Below are 13,346 nucleotides of genomic sequence, written 5' to 3'. Positions count from 1 at the left end.
GACTCCCTCGTGTGAAGTAATATGACCTCAAGGTACTCCCCCTCTCTAACAATAGTCATGGATGGTTTAGTATAAATCTAATGATGTCCAAGAATATGTAGAACCTAATTCACATGTAAGTGTTCCCTCAAATTTTACTCTATATAAAGAGGTTGTAAAATTATCAATTATTTCCTTTCCATTGTTAACCATAGGTGCCTAACCCACCCCCCAAGTGCTAGAACCTATCTTTCACTAATGTACAACATTAAAAATTTGTAAACACTTCTCTTTCTAATCTTTTTCACCACAACTCCTACCCAAGGTTTGTTCATCTTTGCATCACCAACAACTAAGATCGTAACAACATAACAAAATGTCGACAATGAAATGTAAACTAGTGGCCTAATTTTATCTTTGTGATGTCATGATTACCCCAATATAATGAACATGAAAAAGAAAAAAAAATTAGTAGACCGCAAGAATAAGAAATAAAAATATGCATACATTCACATATATATCAACTATACAAACATAAGGGAGAAGTTAACATCTCATCTATTGGTTGAATATTCTTACAATACATTATCATATATTCTTCATTACATAAGTTTAACAATATTTATCACATGTTTCATCCTCTTCTAGATTAAATCTTATATTATACTATATCATCACACCCACATATGGGGAATGAGTATGTCACTATTTTAGCTTCCCCACATAGAGAAACATGTACCTAAACTTATTCCTTTGTGGTTGTGCCTCTCTAAAGTTGCTAGAAATACCTAATTTTACTACATTGCCTTTGGTGCACATAAGAGTTTTCAACATTGGCCTCTATTGGGCCACCCTTTTATATTGTCATCCTAATGGGAACAAATCAGTTGTCCTTGTGGGTTTACAAATAGATCTAACGTGAATCATTATATTGACTCTATCCTACCAACAACTAGCATGACTAGGGAATATAAGTGTCTCTTATAAAATAGAATCACATCCAAGAAAAGAGTGTACATGTTAAGAAAATAGCACCTATGCTAATTGAAAAAATCTTTAAAACATATTTGAGAAAGTCCAAGGCCTCCTTCAATCAATTCTTAACATTCTTTATCCTCCACAACTACTAAATTAGACATAATCATTTTCTTAGTATGGTATGATCTGAACTACTACATTTATAAAAATTGATGTTTAAGTTGGGTTTATGTCCTTCAAAATAAGCATGCTAGGTTTTTATACAAAGTAATATATAAATTTAATTTAGTTACTAATCTTAAAAAACTGTGAATTATGAACAAATAACTCTTAATTTAATTATTTTTTAGTTATTTTGAAATAAATATGCAACAAAAGATTTTTCATAGAAAAAATATGCTTATAATGAAAATTTTCTGTATTTAAGTAATTTTGAATACATATGTGTCAAAGTTTATTTTGACTACTAATTAATCTATGTATGATTCTTTTTATTTTATGGTAAGGAAACTAATTAATTTGAAAAAATATAAAATTCATCTGAAACAACTATATGATCACATAATTTCATAGAATTAACTAATTTTCATATATATATTTGATTTCAAAAAACCAAAATCATTAAAATTAAAATATCTGATGATATATATCATCTCTAATAGCCAAAACCTATAGAACAAATCTTCTAATCTTTATCACCCTTTATTTTCTATATAAAGAAATATACAAACACAAACACGTCTCTCACAAACTAACTAGTTACAATGCCTCTAATACATTGAAACCGTGCACCAAATGTAATACTTTATTTAAATAGTAAGGTGCAAGGATATGTCTATTTTTGAAGATCTGGTATAAACCAACAATCTGAACATTCTTTAAAAGTCTCCACCTCCTCAACACTATAGTAGTCAATTAAGCCCTCAATAGGCTGGCAAGATGGCTCTCATGGCTTCAATTCTGGGTTCCTTGGCAAGGAACTTTTGTTCTCCATATATTCTCATATAATCTGCTGATATAAACTCCGGATAATTCTCAGCATTGGGTATATCTGTAACGAGGCTAGGAGCTGGATATACTTTTGCAGAGCTTGAAGGGTTATAAAATGATGCCACTGACATTCTGTTTCCATCTGTTTTAGCAAGTACTCGATGCCACATGCTTTTGTATTTCCCATTTGTAATAACCTACAATAGATTAATTACAAAGGATGTTTAGAACCTAACCAACACCAAAATATTCCAAAAATAATTTTAAAGCCCTACATCTACTTTAAATGGTGAGAGTAAACTTTAAACAACAAAAAAAAAAATACTTTAAGAAATAACTCTTATTAAATTTAACTTACTTCCAACTGATCTCCAATGTCAATAACAATTGAAATAACTCTTATTAAATTTAACTTACTTCCAACTGATCTCCAATGTCAATAACAATTGCATGGCTCATTGGTTGGACATCAAACCAGGTTCCATCCTTGAGAACTTGAAGACCATCTACTTTATCATCTTGTAATAGCAAAATGATTCCACCAGCATCTGTGTGAGATCGGAGGCCATCTATGATGTCTGGCCTTGGGCATGGAGGGTAGTGACACATTTTTGTGCCAAAGAAAGGGCTATCTTTTCCTGATAAAGCTTTTTTCAGATAGCCTTTCTCAAGTCCCAGATTCTCATCCATTATGCCTAACATTCTATCTGCCAATCTACTCATTTCTTCTGCAAATTCATCCATGATTAACCTGTAATGTACAATCAATATAATGATTAGTGTGGGGAAGTAAACTATCATTTTATCTTTTTTATTTGTTTATAATATTATGAAAGAATTAATCATGTCAATTTTTATATCAAATTCTTACAAAGATATTTGGAGTTTATTGTCACATGAAGTCTAATCTATGTTTTGCATAAATATCACACTTTTCAACGGTCAAAAAATTAACACTAATTTTACATCTTATCTAGATCTAAAAGTAGTAAATAGTAATCCCATTTCTATCAATCAAATTTTAACTTTGATCATTAAACTGAATGACATTTAAGAATAATCAGTTTAAACATAACAAGATTACCATTAGAACTTTAAAAATAGAAATACAAATATAACTTAAAAATTCTATTCAAATAAAAAATTTAATTAGACTAACTATTGCTTTACCGAATATATTATGAATTACTTTGCAAAATAGTTTTTTTCCAATTAATAAATTTTCTATTACCTGTGAAACTCCATCCCCTAAACTGCTTAGGTTTTAATAGAGCCCATCAATACTTATAAATATATTTTTTTAATTGAACTTCATTTTTCTATTATTAAGATTCTATGACGTGATATGATAATGTATGAAGATGAATTTCATAATTTTATCATGAATATGTTGCCAGCTCCATGTTGCAAAAAGATAAAAATGCATCACATTAAAGATAGAGAAATGCATGACATATTCAAATAAACAAAACAGGAATATAAAAGTAAGCCAGCCTCCGAAAATGAAAACTAAGACATACTTCAAGTCAGCAGGCAAAGCAGGAGCAGCAATAGCAGGTTGATGTGAGGAATGCTGGAGAAAGAATCCTGCTTCCCAGTCAGCCTCTATTTTACTGCAATCTTGTTCAGACAAAGCTTTATTCAGCATCTGGACAGAAGCAGATTTTTGAAACTGGGCATCCATGGAGTTCTTGTAATATTCCTTGAAAATTTCCTGCACTTTATCTAAAAGACTGTGTGGAATACCATGGTTCAGAAGCTGCAAACCCACAAACACTAAGCTCAATCAGTAAAGTGAAAGGTCAAAATAATTCTACTTCATTGTTAGAGACCAAAATGGCTGCAAAACAAAACCAAAGAAAAAAGAGTTGGTAAAGCATGAACTGGAAACCTTTTGAAAGTAAATAATATATGTAGAAGTAGAGAATTGCGATAGGAATTGATATCATATATAAAAGGAAAGGAATGCAACCTATGCAACCTGATTGATAGATGACTAAATTCTCTATATACCAGTTACCAAAGGAAATAGTAAGAAGACCTGAAAAAATCCCCACTGTTGGCACGCACGGTCAATCTCAACCATGGCAATATTTCTATCTTCTCCATTCAACTTCTTCATATCTATCACTGGAACAGCAGCAGCATCAGCAGTAATAGCAGCCATGATTTCCTATATAAAACTTAGACAACAAAACAAGTTCAAAGATGTGCAATGAAAATGCAGCACTGCAGGCAAGTTGTGTGTGAAAAAATAATAGAAGATCACCACAATTTATAGGCAAGGAGAAGCCAGCTTTCCAAGCAGCTACCCATTAGGCTTTTTTCACTGGCTTTTCTTTTCTCTTCACATTAGTAGGTAATTTTGTTTTGACCATGAAATTCATCTAAACTGACAAATCTGCATACTTAGCTTTCGGCTCCCATTCAACTGCTTTTGTCAGATATTATTGTCTACTTCTAAGTTTATCGCGCATTGTCTTGGGCCTGATGCACAAAAAAAGGAATTGTATTTTGGGGCAGTAATATTGTTTATTCATTATTATTACTTAATTGTCTTATGCCATGAGAGAGTCCATACCCAATTGCTTTGGTTAAGGATTAAAGCCAAATCTATCGTGGTTTATCTCTTGCGAGGCAAACAAAACTGGCTGCCCAACCAAAATGCGTTTCGTGTCATTTATATTTTTAGGGTTTAATAATGTGTATATCAGTTTGGATTGCAAAAGAAATAATGTATTTCATTGTCATACTGCTTTGTTTAATTTCTGTCAATAATACTAATGATGGTTTAGTCATTATTAGATTTTGTCATTAATAATAGTATTATTGTTATGATAGTCCAAGCACTATATTTTAAATAAAGCAGTCATGATACAATAAGTAGTGGTCCTGGTAGAAGCAGATCATTGGGTTGATTGCAGCCTAAGTCACATATGACAAAAAGCTATGAAGTAGGGCAGCACCCACAGGAAAGAAATCCAATTCGGGCATCCCGTTGAAATGCTTAGAAACAAACATCTATGAAACCCAAGCTGAGTGGTTTATCTGATTAAACTGCTTTCAAAGCACTTTATTACAATTATGTGATGCTGCCCCTGGTTTTTCAACAATACCCATGTCTCGCCAAACCTATGGGCTGCAACAAACTGTGGTACTGCCATTTGACCTTAAAATAGATAATTCCTATAATTTTAGTACAATACAATTCTCTCATTTGATTTCCAAAAGCACACAGATAATTATTATGATTGTAGTCCACCATAACTCACATGGTTTTCCTCAATACTTCTTTATATGGGTTATGTTTGTCGTTTCTAATAGTCCTTTTCTCCTCTGAATGTTTATATATTCATTTTTTTTTTCTTGGGATAAGATCTATCCTCTGTTGGATCATAAACAGTGGGCTGCTGAATCGTTAGTTTAGATAGCTTAAATTGTTTCCAACAACGTTGGTTTTCCTTTAAGAAAAGTAATTGATTTCACATGTACAGTGGGCCATGTACGAGAGTGGCTGCCATGTTCAATTGTACTGCAAGCTATTGAAGTAGGACCAGAGATCATTGACTACATTATCCTTGCAGCATAATTAGGAAAACTAGTGTTCTCACAAGAAGACACTATTTTAAGTTGACTAGAAGTCCTTTCAAAATCTTTGTTATAAGAGAGCGAAATTCTGATACCCACCTTCCATTGAAAATACCTATTTGTTGGGATCAAAGACATGCCACTTAAGACGTTTACTTCTCATCTTTGAACAGTCTAGAAGGTTTTACCACCATATTTATATGGTATGATTACATATATATATGAAAAAATTCAAAGAAGTGTTATTGACTCTTTGATAGGTGTATATTGTGTTTAGGTTGTCATGAGTGTTATTGACTCTTTGATAGGTGTATATGTGTTTAGGTTGTCATGTATGTAAATTTCTATTTTCTTAGTTGTATAAAATGGATGTTGAATATAAAAATTTGATAAAGATTTTCAATAATCAAGCATAATATGTGGTTTTGATAAAGATTTTCAATAGTCAAGCATGACATATGGTTGAGACATTTTGAAGACAGAAATCACATGACTATAATATTTAGTAAATTATAGAAAGATGTCTTTTTATAGATTATATTATAGTTACTAAATGTTTGATAAAGTAAAAATTACATATGAGGGAGAATAATTGTATTATACATGTATAATACTATTATAGTTACATCAAACACTATTTAATGTTTGATATGCAAAGTAGAAATTGTATATGAAGGAGAACAATTAAGACATACAACCTTATTAGTTCCTACTTTTAAGGCTTTTAAGGAACTATTGGCGAGGGTTAGTCTTTAACTATTGAATAGTTTTTCTGCTGCAACCAATCACATTCCATAAAAAAAATTCATGAAGTGCAATTCCTGTGTTTAGCAATGTTCAAACTATTTAAACTAAACAATTTTTAACCAAAATGTCTGAATAAAAGAATTTTAGGTTTTTTCATTGAATGAAATTTTTGAGCGATATGACTGCCTTCACGTGAAACAGATCATATTTGTCTCTCATTCGCTTTGATTGGCTTTGATTGGCTCCCAACACGGCTGCAAAAGAAGGCTTGATTATATACACAGGCAAAACAGTAGACACAAATAATAAGGGTGGTGTCAGATAGGTTGGTTTAAACAGCACAAACTAAGCGTTGACGCTTAGTGTGGGCCCTTCAAAATCCAACACCGTTTCTGTTTCCATTAGGTTTAGGTTTAGACGTGTGTAGAAAAAGTTGTCAGGTGCAGAGAGAAAATTGCCCTTCCGCATTTAACTTAGGGTACTATTCATTCTTTACCCTCAGCATTTAACTCACTATTCATTATTTTACTTTGTGATACATAGTAATGCATGAATTAGTATCCTTTACATTATTATTAAATACTGTATTGTTAATTTTAGTTTTATTTCATGATATTGAATTAAGTTGTTAAATTTTTATTGATTTTTTCTTAAATTTGATAATTTTTAATATCATTTTGTTATATATATATATAATTATTAATTATTTTCATTATTTGTATACATATATATAATATTATTTTGTTTAATTTTTTTAATAATACAAACGATTAAATTATATAAATAAAATAAGCGATTAAATTATAAAAATTGATAAAAATAAAATAAAATAAAAATATAATTTTATAATTTCAATAATTTTTTTTTATTAATTGTTTAAATCAAAATAAATGAAAAATAACAATCTTTTTCTAACCCTTACAAAAAAAAACAATCTTTTTCTAACTTTGATAATTTAAATTAACCCTTATTTAATGTTTATGTTTTAAATAAATGAATAATAATAATAATTTTATACCTTCAACAATTTATTTTTTATTAAATCGTTAAATCAAAATTAATAGAAATTAATAATAGTTGTTTAACTTAAATAATTTAAATTTAATAAAATTACTTTTTACTTTTAAAAGAAAATTAAGTTAAACCTTATTAAATTATTTTAACTTTAATAATATCTATTTTTTTAAATAATATATTAAAATATTTAGAATTAAATATATAAACTATAGGATTTGAAGTTTCAAGAAATAAAAACCTCATTGATAATGACTTAAATCCTTTTGCTTTGCAATGGTTGAAGACATTTGAGACATGAATGTGAATTGTCTGGATGATGTGGTCAAAAGTAGAACATCATAAAGAAACACCTACTTGCTTAGAAAGAACATATCTCTTAAAGTAATTGGGCAAGATCACCATCAAGGATATTGACCTTCTATTAAAATCTTTTATGTCATGTAATAAAAGCACTTGTATCATGTGGTTTTTTATATAAGCAAACACCTTGGGTCCAATAAAATCCTTTTAAGCAATGAGAATGTATTAGATATGCTTTAAGTCTTACTATAGTGTAGCTAGCAATTGTCCACTTAAATTTCACATAACATTAACATGCATTTTCAAGGATGTGTGAATTATAGCTACACATGCATCAAAAGTAGTAGTTCTTGTTAGTGCAAGGATTAACAAGGGGATTTTACCATGCTTAATACAACTAATCAGGTAAGATTTCTTTCTTAGATGATCATCTTAATAGGATCACAAATTCCATGCAATTCATAATATTTCATGATTGTGTTAAATATAATGCATTTTTTTTCAAATTGCATGGAATAGTGTGTGGATTGCGGAATTCACTTCAAACTAGTATTTTCAACTAGCTTGATTCAATGAAACACATCCATGTTAGAAGCAAACCATTTAGAAATTGAAATCAATTCTAATTATATTTCATGGATATGTCACGTCATTCAATTAGTTCAATGTCATATAATCATATATCTTGTCATAAAACCAAACTAGACAAAACCTATTGTAGACACCTAAAATTGTCTTGTCTAATTAAATAAATATTTTTATTTATTTAATTATTTAAGCCTAATTCTTCTATTAATTAAATAAATTTTTATTTATTTAATTAATTCACTTTAGCCTCTTCTAAACTTTATTCTTTAAATAAATACTTTTATTTATTTAAATTATCCTTTTTCTAAATTAAATAAATAGTTTTATTTATTTAATTGATCCCACTTCTTCTATTCATTACATGAATCTTTATTTATTTAATTAATTCATTAGCCTTTTCTACCTATGACACATGTCATTCATCTCTTAATTCCTACACTACCTACCCTCTCATTATTTTCTTATTTCCTCTACCTACCTTTTAATCCTAGCCGACCATCTATCTTTTACACCTCTTAATCTTATCCCTCAATTTCTTACAGTGTCTTCTATATAAGGAGATTCTTCTTTCATTATCAATCCTCCTAAACATTCTAAGCATTCTAATCAATCTTATGCAATCAAGTCTTTTTGCGATCAAGCTATCAACCAATTTCCATTCTTTGTTGAGCTCTTGTGCACACGTAAAATCTGAGAGCAAATATATCAAGCAAGATCAATGGAGTTAGGAAGAATGGAGGTTCAAACCCTATTGGACATGTGATGGTATAATCTTTTTTATTTTGTTGATTTGCGTTGTCTTAGGTAATCTTCATATGTTATAGTGGATCTTTGTTGTTATTAGGCTAGGGTTTTGTGGTTGAATATATTTTGTCTTTCAATATTGTTGTTTCCATTATCCACTTTTCACCATACACATTTTGGCACGCCCGGTGGGACTCTTGTCTTTTTGCATTTAATATTTTTGGTTGTAGATTTTGTGTTTTCAAAGTTGCAGATCTGATATTTTCCGATGACATTTCGATTTTTCACATCTGCACCTTCTGGAACCACATTTTTTTTTGTTTTTTTTTCTGATGCGTTTGTGCATCCCTAAATCGTGTTTGTGTTCCTGACAACATTTTCATTTTCCAGATTGCAGGTTTTCATTATAGGTGCGTCTATGAGAGATTTAACCGTGTTTGGGAAATATAATTGCGTCTGTGATCATTTTAGCAGCGTATGTGTTTTGTAGGGTTTTGTTTTGTCTTTTTTGTAGAATCGCGTTTATGAAGTGTTCAGACACGTCTGTGTTATAGAACCATGTCTATGATTGGTAAATTTGTGTTTATGAAGTGTTCAGACACGTCTGTGTTATAGAACCATGTCTATGATTGGTAAATTCGCGTTTATGTTTTTGCGCATTTTCAAATTTGTCAATTTTAATTTAGGGTTTTTGTTTCGTCATTTAGGGTTCCATATCTAGTTTATTTGAGCTAATATCTTGTGATCCAACTAACGAAGTGGTGCAGCTTGTCTTTGAAAGCGATTCGTGTGTCGAAGGCCCCTAATTTTCACAGTGTTTGGGGATTTTGTTAAAATAAACCTAACTTGTTTGCTTGCAGGAAGGGGTAATCATTTGAAACAACTCAAATTACTAATAAATCTTTGTTGCAAGACATTGGAAAGGGTTTTCTTTTGATTTTCATTGTGTGCTTTGTTTCTATAAACTAGCAAACACTTCAATTGGTGCACTAAAATTGAACCAGTGTCATTTGTGTCTTGAGCAATAGGCTCTTTTGTGTTTATCTTTAGAGGGCCTGCCTCCCCATGTGGTCACTAGGACTACTAGTGAGGAGGGAACGACCCAAGTGGTAGCGAGTCAAACCCCCCTCTTCCGAACCACTATAAATAGTTGTATCCATGGTGAAAGCTATGGGTAACGTGTGTTGATTAGTCCATACCGACACTATGTCTCCCCATAAACCCGTTTGATCAAATTTATTTGATCAATAGTAGAGCATAACCCCTACCAGTTGGGAGCCTTCTGTATTTACAGAGCTAAAAGTGCCGCATGTATGGCCACATGAGCAGATGCCCTTACTAGCACCTTTTTGTTTTAGAAAGCTAAAATCCTTCTAGTTGTTGGGGCACGAGGTCGAACCTCTGGAGTGGCCCACACACATACGGTTCTTAGTAGAGGTACAAAGTTTACCATGGGGATTTTTTGTGGGGACTGGTGCTTGGCTGCCCCGGAGAAGTGAGTGTCGAGGGTGGAGCCAGTGGGGTCAAGCACGTAAGTATCCTCTTTGAATAGCGTAGCCTCGAGGGAAACCTCATGTGGGATCAACAACTATTATCTTGGCCAACCATAGGAATTGTGCTTGTCATATTTTAAACATTCAAACATTCAAGACAAAACATCAAAACATTGTGTCTTTTGTGTCTTCAAGTGTATGCAAAAACATTTTTACATCAAACAACACACTTTGTTTTGAGTCATTTTGAGTCCAAACACCCGCAAACATAGAGTCTGTTAGATTCAATGATAGTCCCAAAGACACTGAGAGGGGGGGGTGAATTAGTGTCTAACCGGTTTTAATAGAATATTTAAACTTATTTATAACTTTGCAACCCAAAATAGTGTACCGGTAAATAAGAATTAATGCAGTAAACACAAATAACAGAGACAACATAAAAAACACACCATAACACAAGATATTTAACGAGGAAACCCGGTGTGGGAAAACCTCGGTGGGATTTGTGACCCACAATATTTACTCACTGGCCAATGAATAAATACTACTTACAATACGGGGCCTGCACATGCAGGGAGGCCAACAGCCTAGAGCTCGCTGCTCAAATAAGAGTCTCACTAACTACAAAATGGATAATTAAATCCAATACAATGTATTGCTCAAAACAGCATCTCTAATGCCAAGTTCAATACCGGTTTAAGCTCAGATACATACCTTATCCAAAAACCTTCGCTGTCACTAAACAATTATTTTCTACCATACATATCATGTATGTCTCTTATCAAATGACCTATAAGATCTCATACATATATGAGTCTTTTACAATATACCATGTCGGCTTACAAAAGATAATTATATTACAATAAACAAATGTTCATCCCATGTCGGCTGGGGTGCCGGTATGCTTTTTTTTTATGTAATTTGAATGTCGATGTAAGTGTCTATCGGTGTATAATATATGTGATGACGGGCATGTAGAAATCTATTTCTGGTTGGTTGCCAGTTGGTTGCCATCAATGACAACATCAACTATTCTCATAAGATTGTAGAATGCCAACAATCTCCCCCTTTGGCATTGATGGCAACACTCATGAGAAAAATCAAAACTGTTATCCCAAAACTGAAATCCAAAAAGATGTGCTCCCCCTGAGCGAGTGATCTCCTTTGTACATGCATTTTTCTCTCTACTACTCCCCCTTTGACATCAATGACAAAGGATGTCATAAATCATCAAAAGAGTACAAAAATTCTACCTCAAGGTCTGTAACCAGTTGGTTACTATCTAAAAGATGTCTACCAAAACTAGATTCAAACTCTGCATAAACTTGTTGCTGTTAGTTAGAGTTGCCTCAGTCTGCTGGATCATACCAGTGAGATAGTGCATTTGTTGCTCTGGTGATTTTTCTCCTTGAATTGTTGCCTTAGATAATTCAACTCTCTGAGTAATCAGATTATCCAACCTCGGACCAAGTTTACTTTTGATTTCCCGGGCATTGGACCTTATTCTTGCCTTTTCTTTCTCAAGCTTTTCCAACTTCTCCTCAAAAACTGTCATTTCCTACTCAAAAACTGATATAAGTCCAGATGAACCTATTATATTATCCGCAATGTCATCAATTTCTTTTTGTGTCTTTTTAATCTCTTCTTCAATGTCCTTTGTCAAACAGTGAGGTTTACATGCTTCTCTATATAACTCCTTATACTCCAAAATTGTAGAATTGAGTGTCGGTAAAAGTGTGTCCAAGTGATCGGTACATTTCTTTATGGTGTTCTCAAAGAATGTATTTTTCTCTTTGTCCAATCTCTCCTTAATGGTATCCTCATTCACCTTATCTATGGTTATTACATTATCAACAATGAATTTGGACAATGTGTCCAATTTCCCTAAAGAATCATTAATGCGATCTATCTTGCAATGAGGTGCAATCATCTTCAGAATAGGTAAAGTGTTATCAATTTCCTTAAATGTTAAGGCATTGCAATCAGTAATCTAGGCGTGTGCACAAAGATGGTGGTCAAAAAAGTGGACACCACCCAAAAAAAACTTGGAAAAACAGGCAGCGCGTATGCAGTTTTAAAATTTCAAATTCCCACGTACGCGCTTAGGTTTGTTCTTCCCGAGCCTAGAAAAGGTAGCGCGTACGCACTAAGCTTAGGAAACTGAGTGCGTACGTGCTATGCCTAGGAAAATTAGCGCGTATGCACTGCTTATAGGAAAATGAGCACATACGCGCTAATAATCCTAGTAAAACCGCGTACGCGGTGCCTAATGAAAAAAGTTTTTAAAAAAAACTGGATCCTCATTTACCCGAAAAGCGCATTTTTTACTTTCTTTTTTTCCCATTTTTTAAGCTAAACTGCGAACGGGGTGCGAAATTTGTCCTCAGGCTATGGATCAAGGTTAGTTTTTGTTTTTTTTTGTCTTTCTTTCTGGTTTATGCAATTTGTTTTACATTTTGAATTTAATTTCATTAATTTTGATTAGGTTTTTTCATTTTTTGTTTCAAAAACCGGATTCTTCTAATCCAGAACAAGAACAACCAAATGCACCTCCTGAAAACCCACAAGAACAACCAAACGCACCTCCTGAAAACACACAAGAACAACCCCCAATTCCTCCTTTTGACCGCACAGCCGAAACACGGGAAGAATTAATTAATCAGTTAGGGCAAAATACATCCAAAATCAATAGACTGATTGTAAAATTGAAAACTTCTGAACTTGACCATCATCAATCCCTCGCCACTAGCCTAGAAACATTAGCTAGTGGTGCCATAGCTGTTTCCACTGAAATTACCAAATGGGGAAGCTTTAGGGATAGGTGTCGTCAATTCTATGCCAATGGGCTATCATACAATGGAGTTAAAAACAAAAATATTTCTAAACAACAAATATGTGCCCTTTTTGTTGACCCCAAAACTG

The 13,346-nt window shown here is 32.4% G+C and overlaps 1 protein-coding gene across 2 annotated transcripts; it reads right to left on the bottom strand.

Moving 5' to 3' along the window:
- Positions 1 to 1,629: 1,629 nt before the first annotated feature.
- On the bottom strand, positions 1,630 to 4,433 carry LOC131874560 (1-aminocyclopropane-1-carboxylate oxidase-like). Of its 2 annotated transcripts, XM_059218039.1 has the most exons (5): positions 4,217 to 4,417; positions 3,989 to 4,077; positions 3,468 to 3,706; positions 2,365 to 2,698; positions 1,630 to 2,144 (listed from the first exon to the last, which is right to left on the bottom strand). In XM_059218039.1, the coding sequence occupies exons 2-5, from the start codon at positions 4,067 to 4,069 to the stop codon at positions 1,881 to 1,883; spliced, it is 918 nt and encodes a 305-aa protein (XP_059074022.1). In that variant the 5' UTR covers positions 4,070 to 4,077; positions 4,217 to 4,417; the 3' UTR covers positions 1,630 to 1,880. The 2 variants fall into 2 exon arrangements, with proteins under 2 accessions (XP_059074022.1, XP_059074021.1); XM_059218038.1 differs by having other exon boundaries at positions 3,989 to 4,433.
- Positions 4,434 to 13,346: the final 8,913 nt, after the last annotated feature.

This window comes from Cryptomeria japonica, chromosome 3 (assembly GCF_030272615.1).
Source record: "Cryptomeria japonica chromosome 3, Sugi_1.0, whole genome shotgun sequence".
Classification (NCBI taxonomy): domain Eukaryota; kingdom Viridiplantae; phylum Streptophyta; class Pinopsida; order Cupressales; family Cupressaceae; genus Cryptomeria; species Cryptomeria japonica.
Note: the sequence above shows the minus strand (reverse complement) of the source record. Positions and strands in the feature narration are given on the sequence as shown.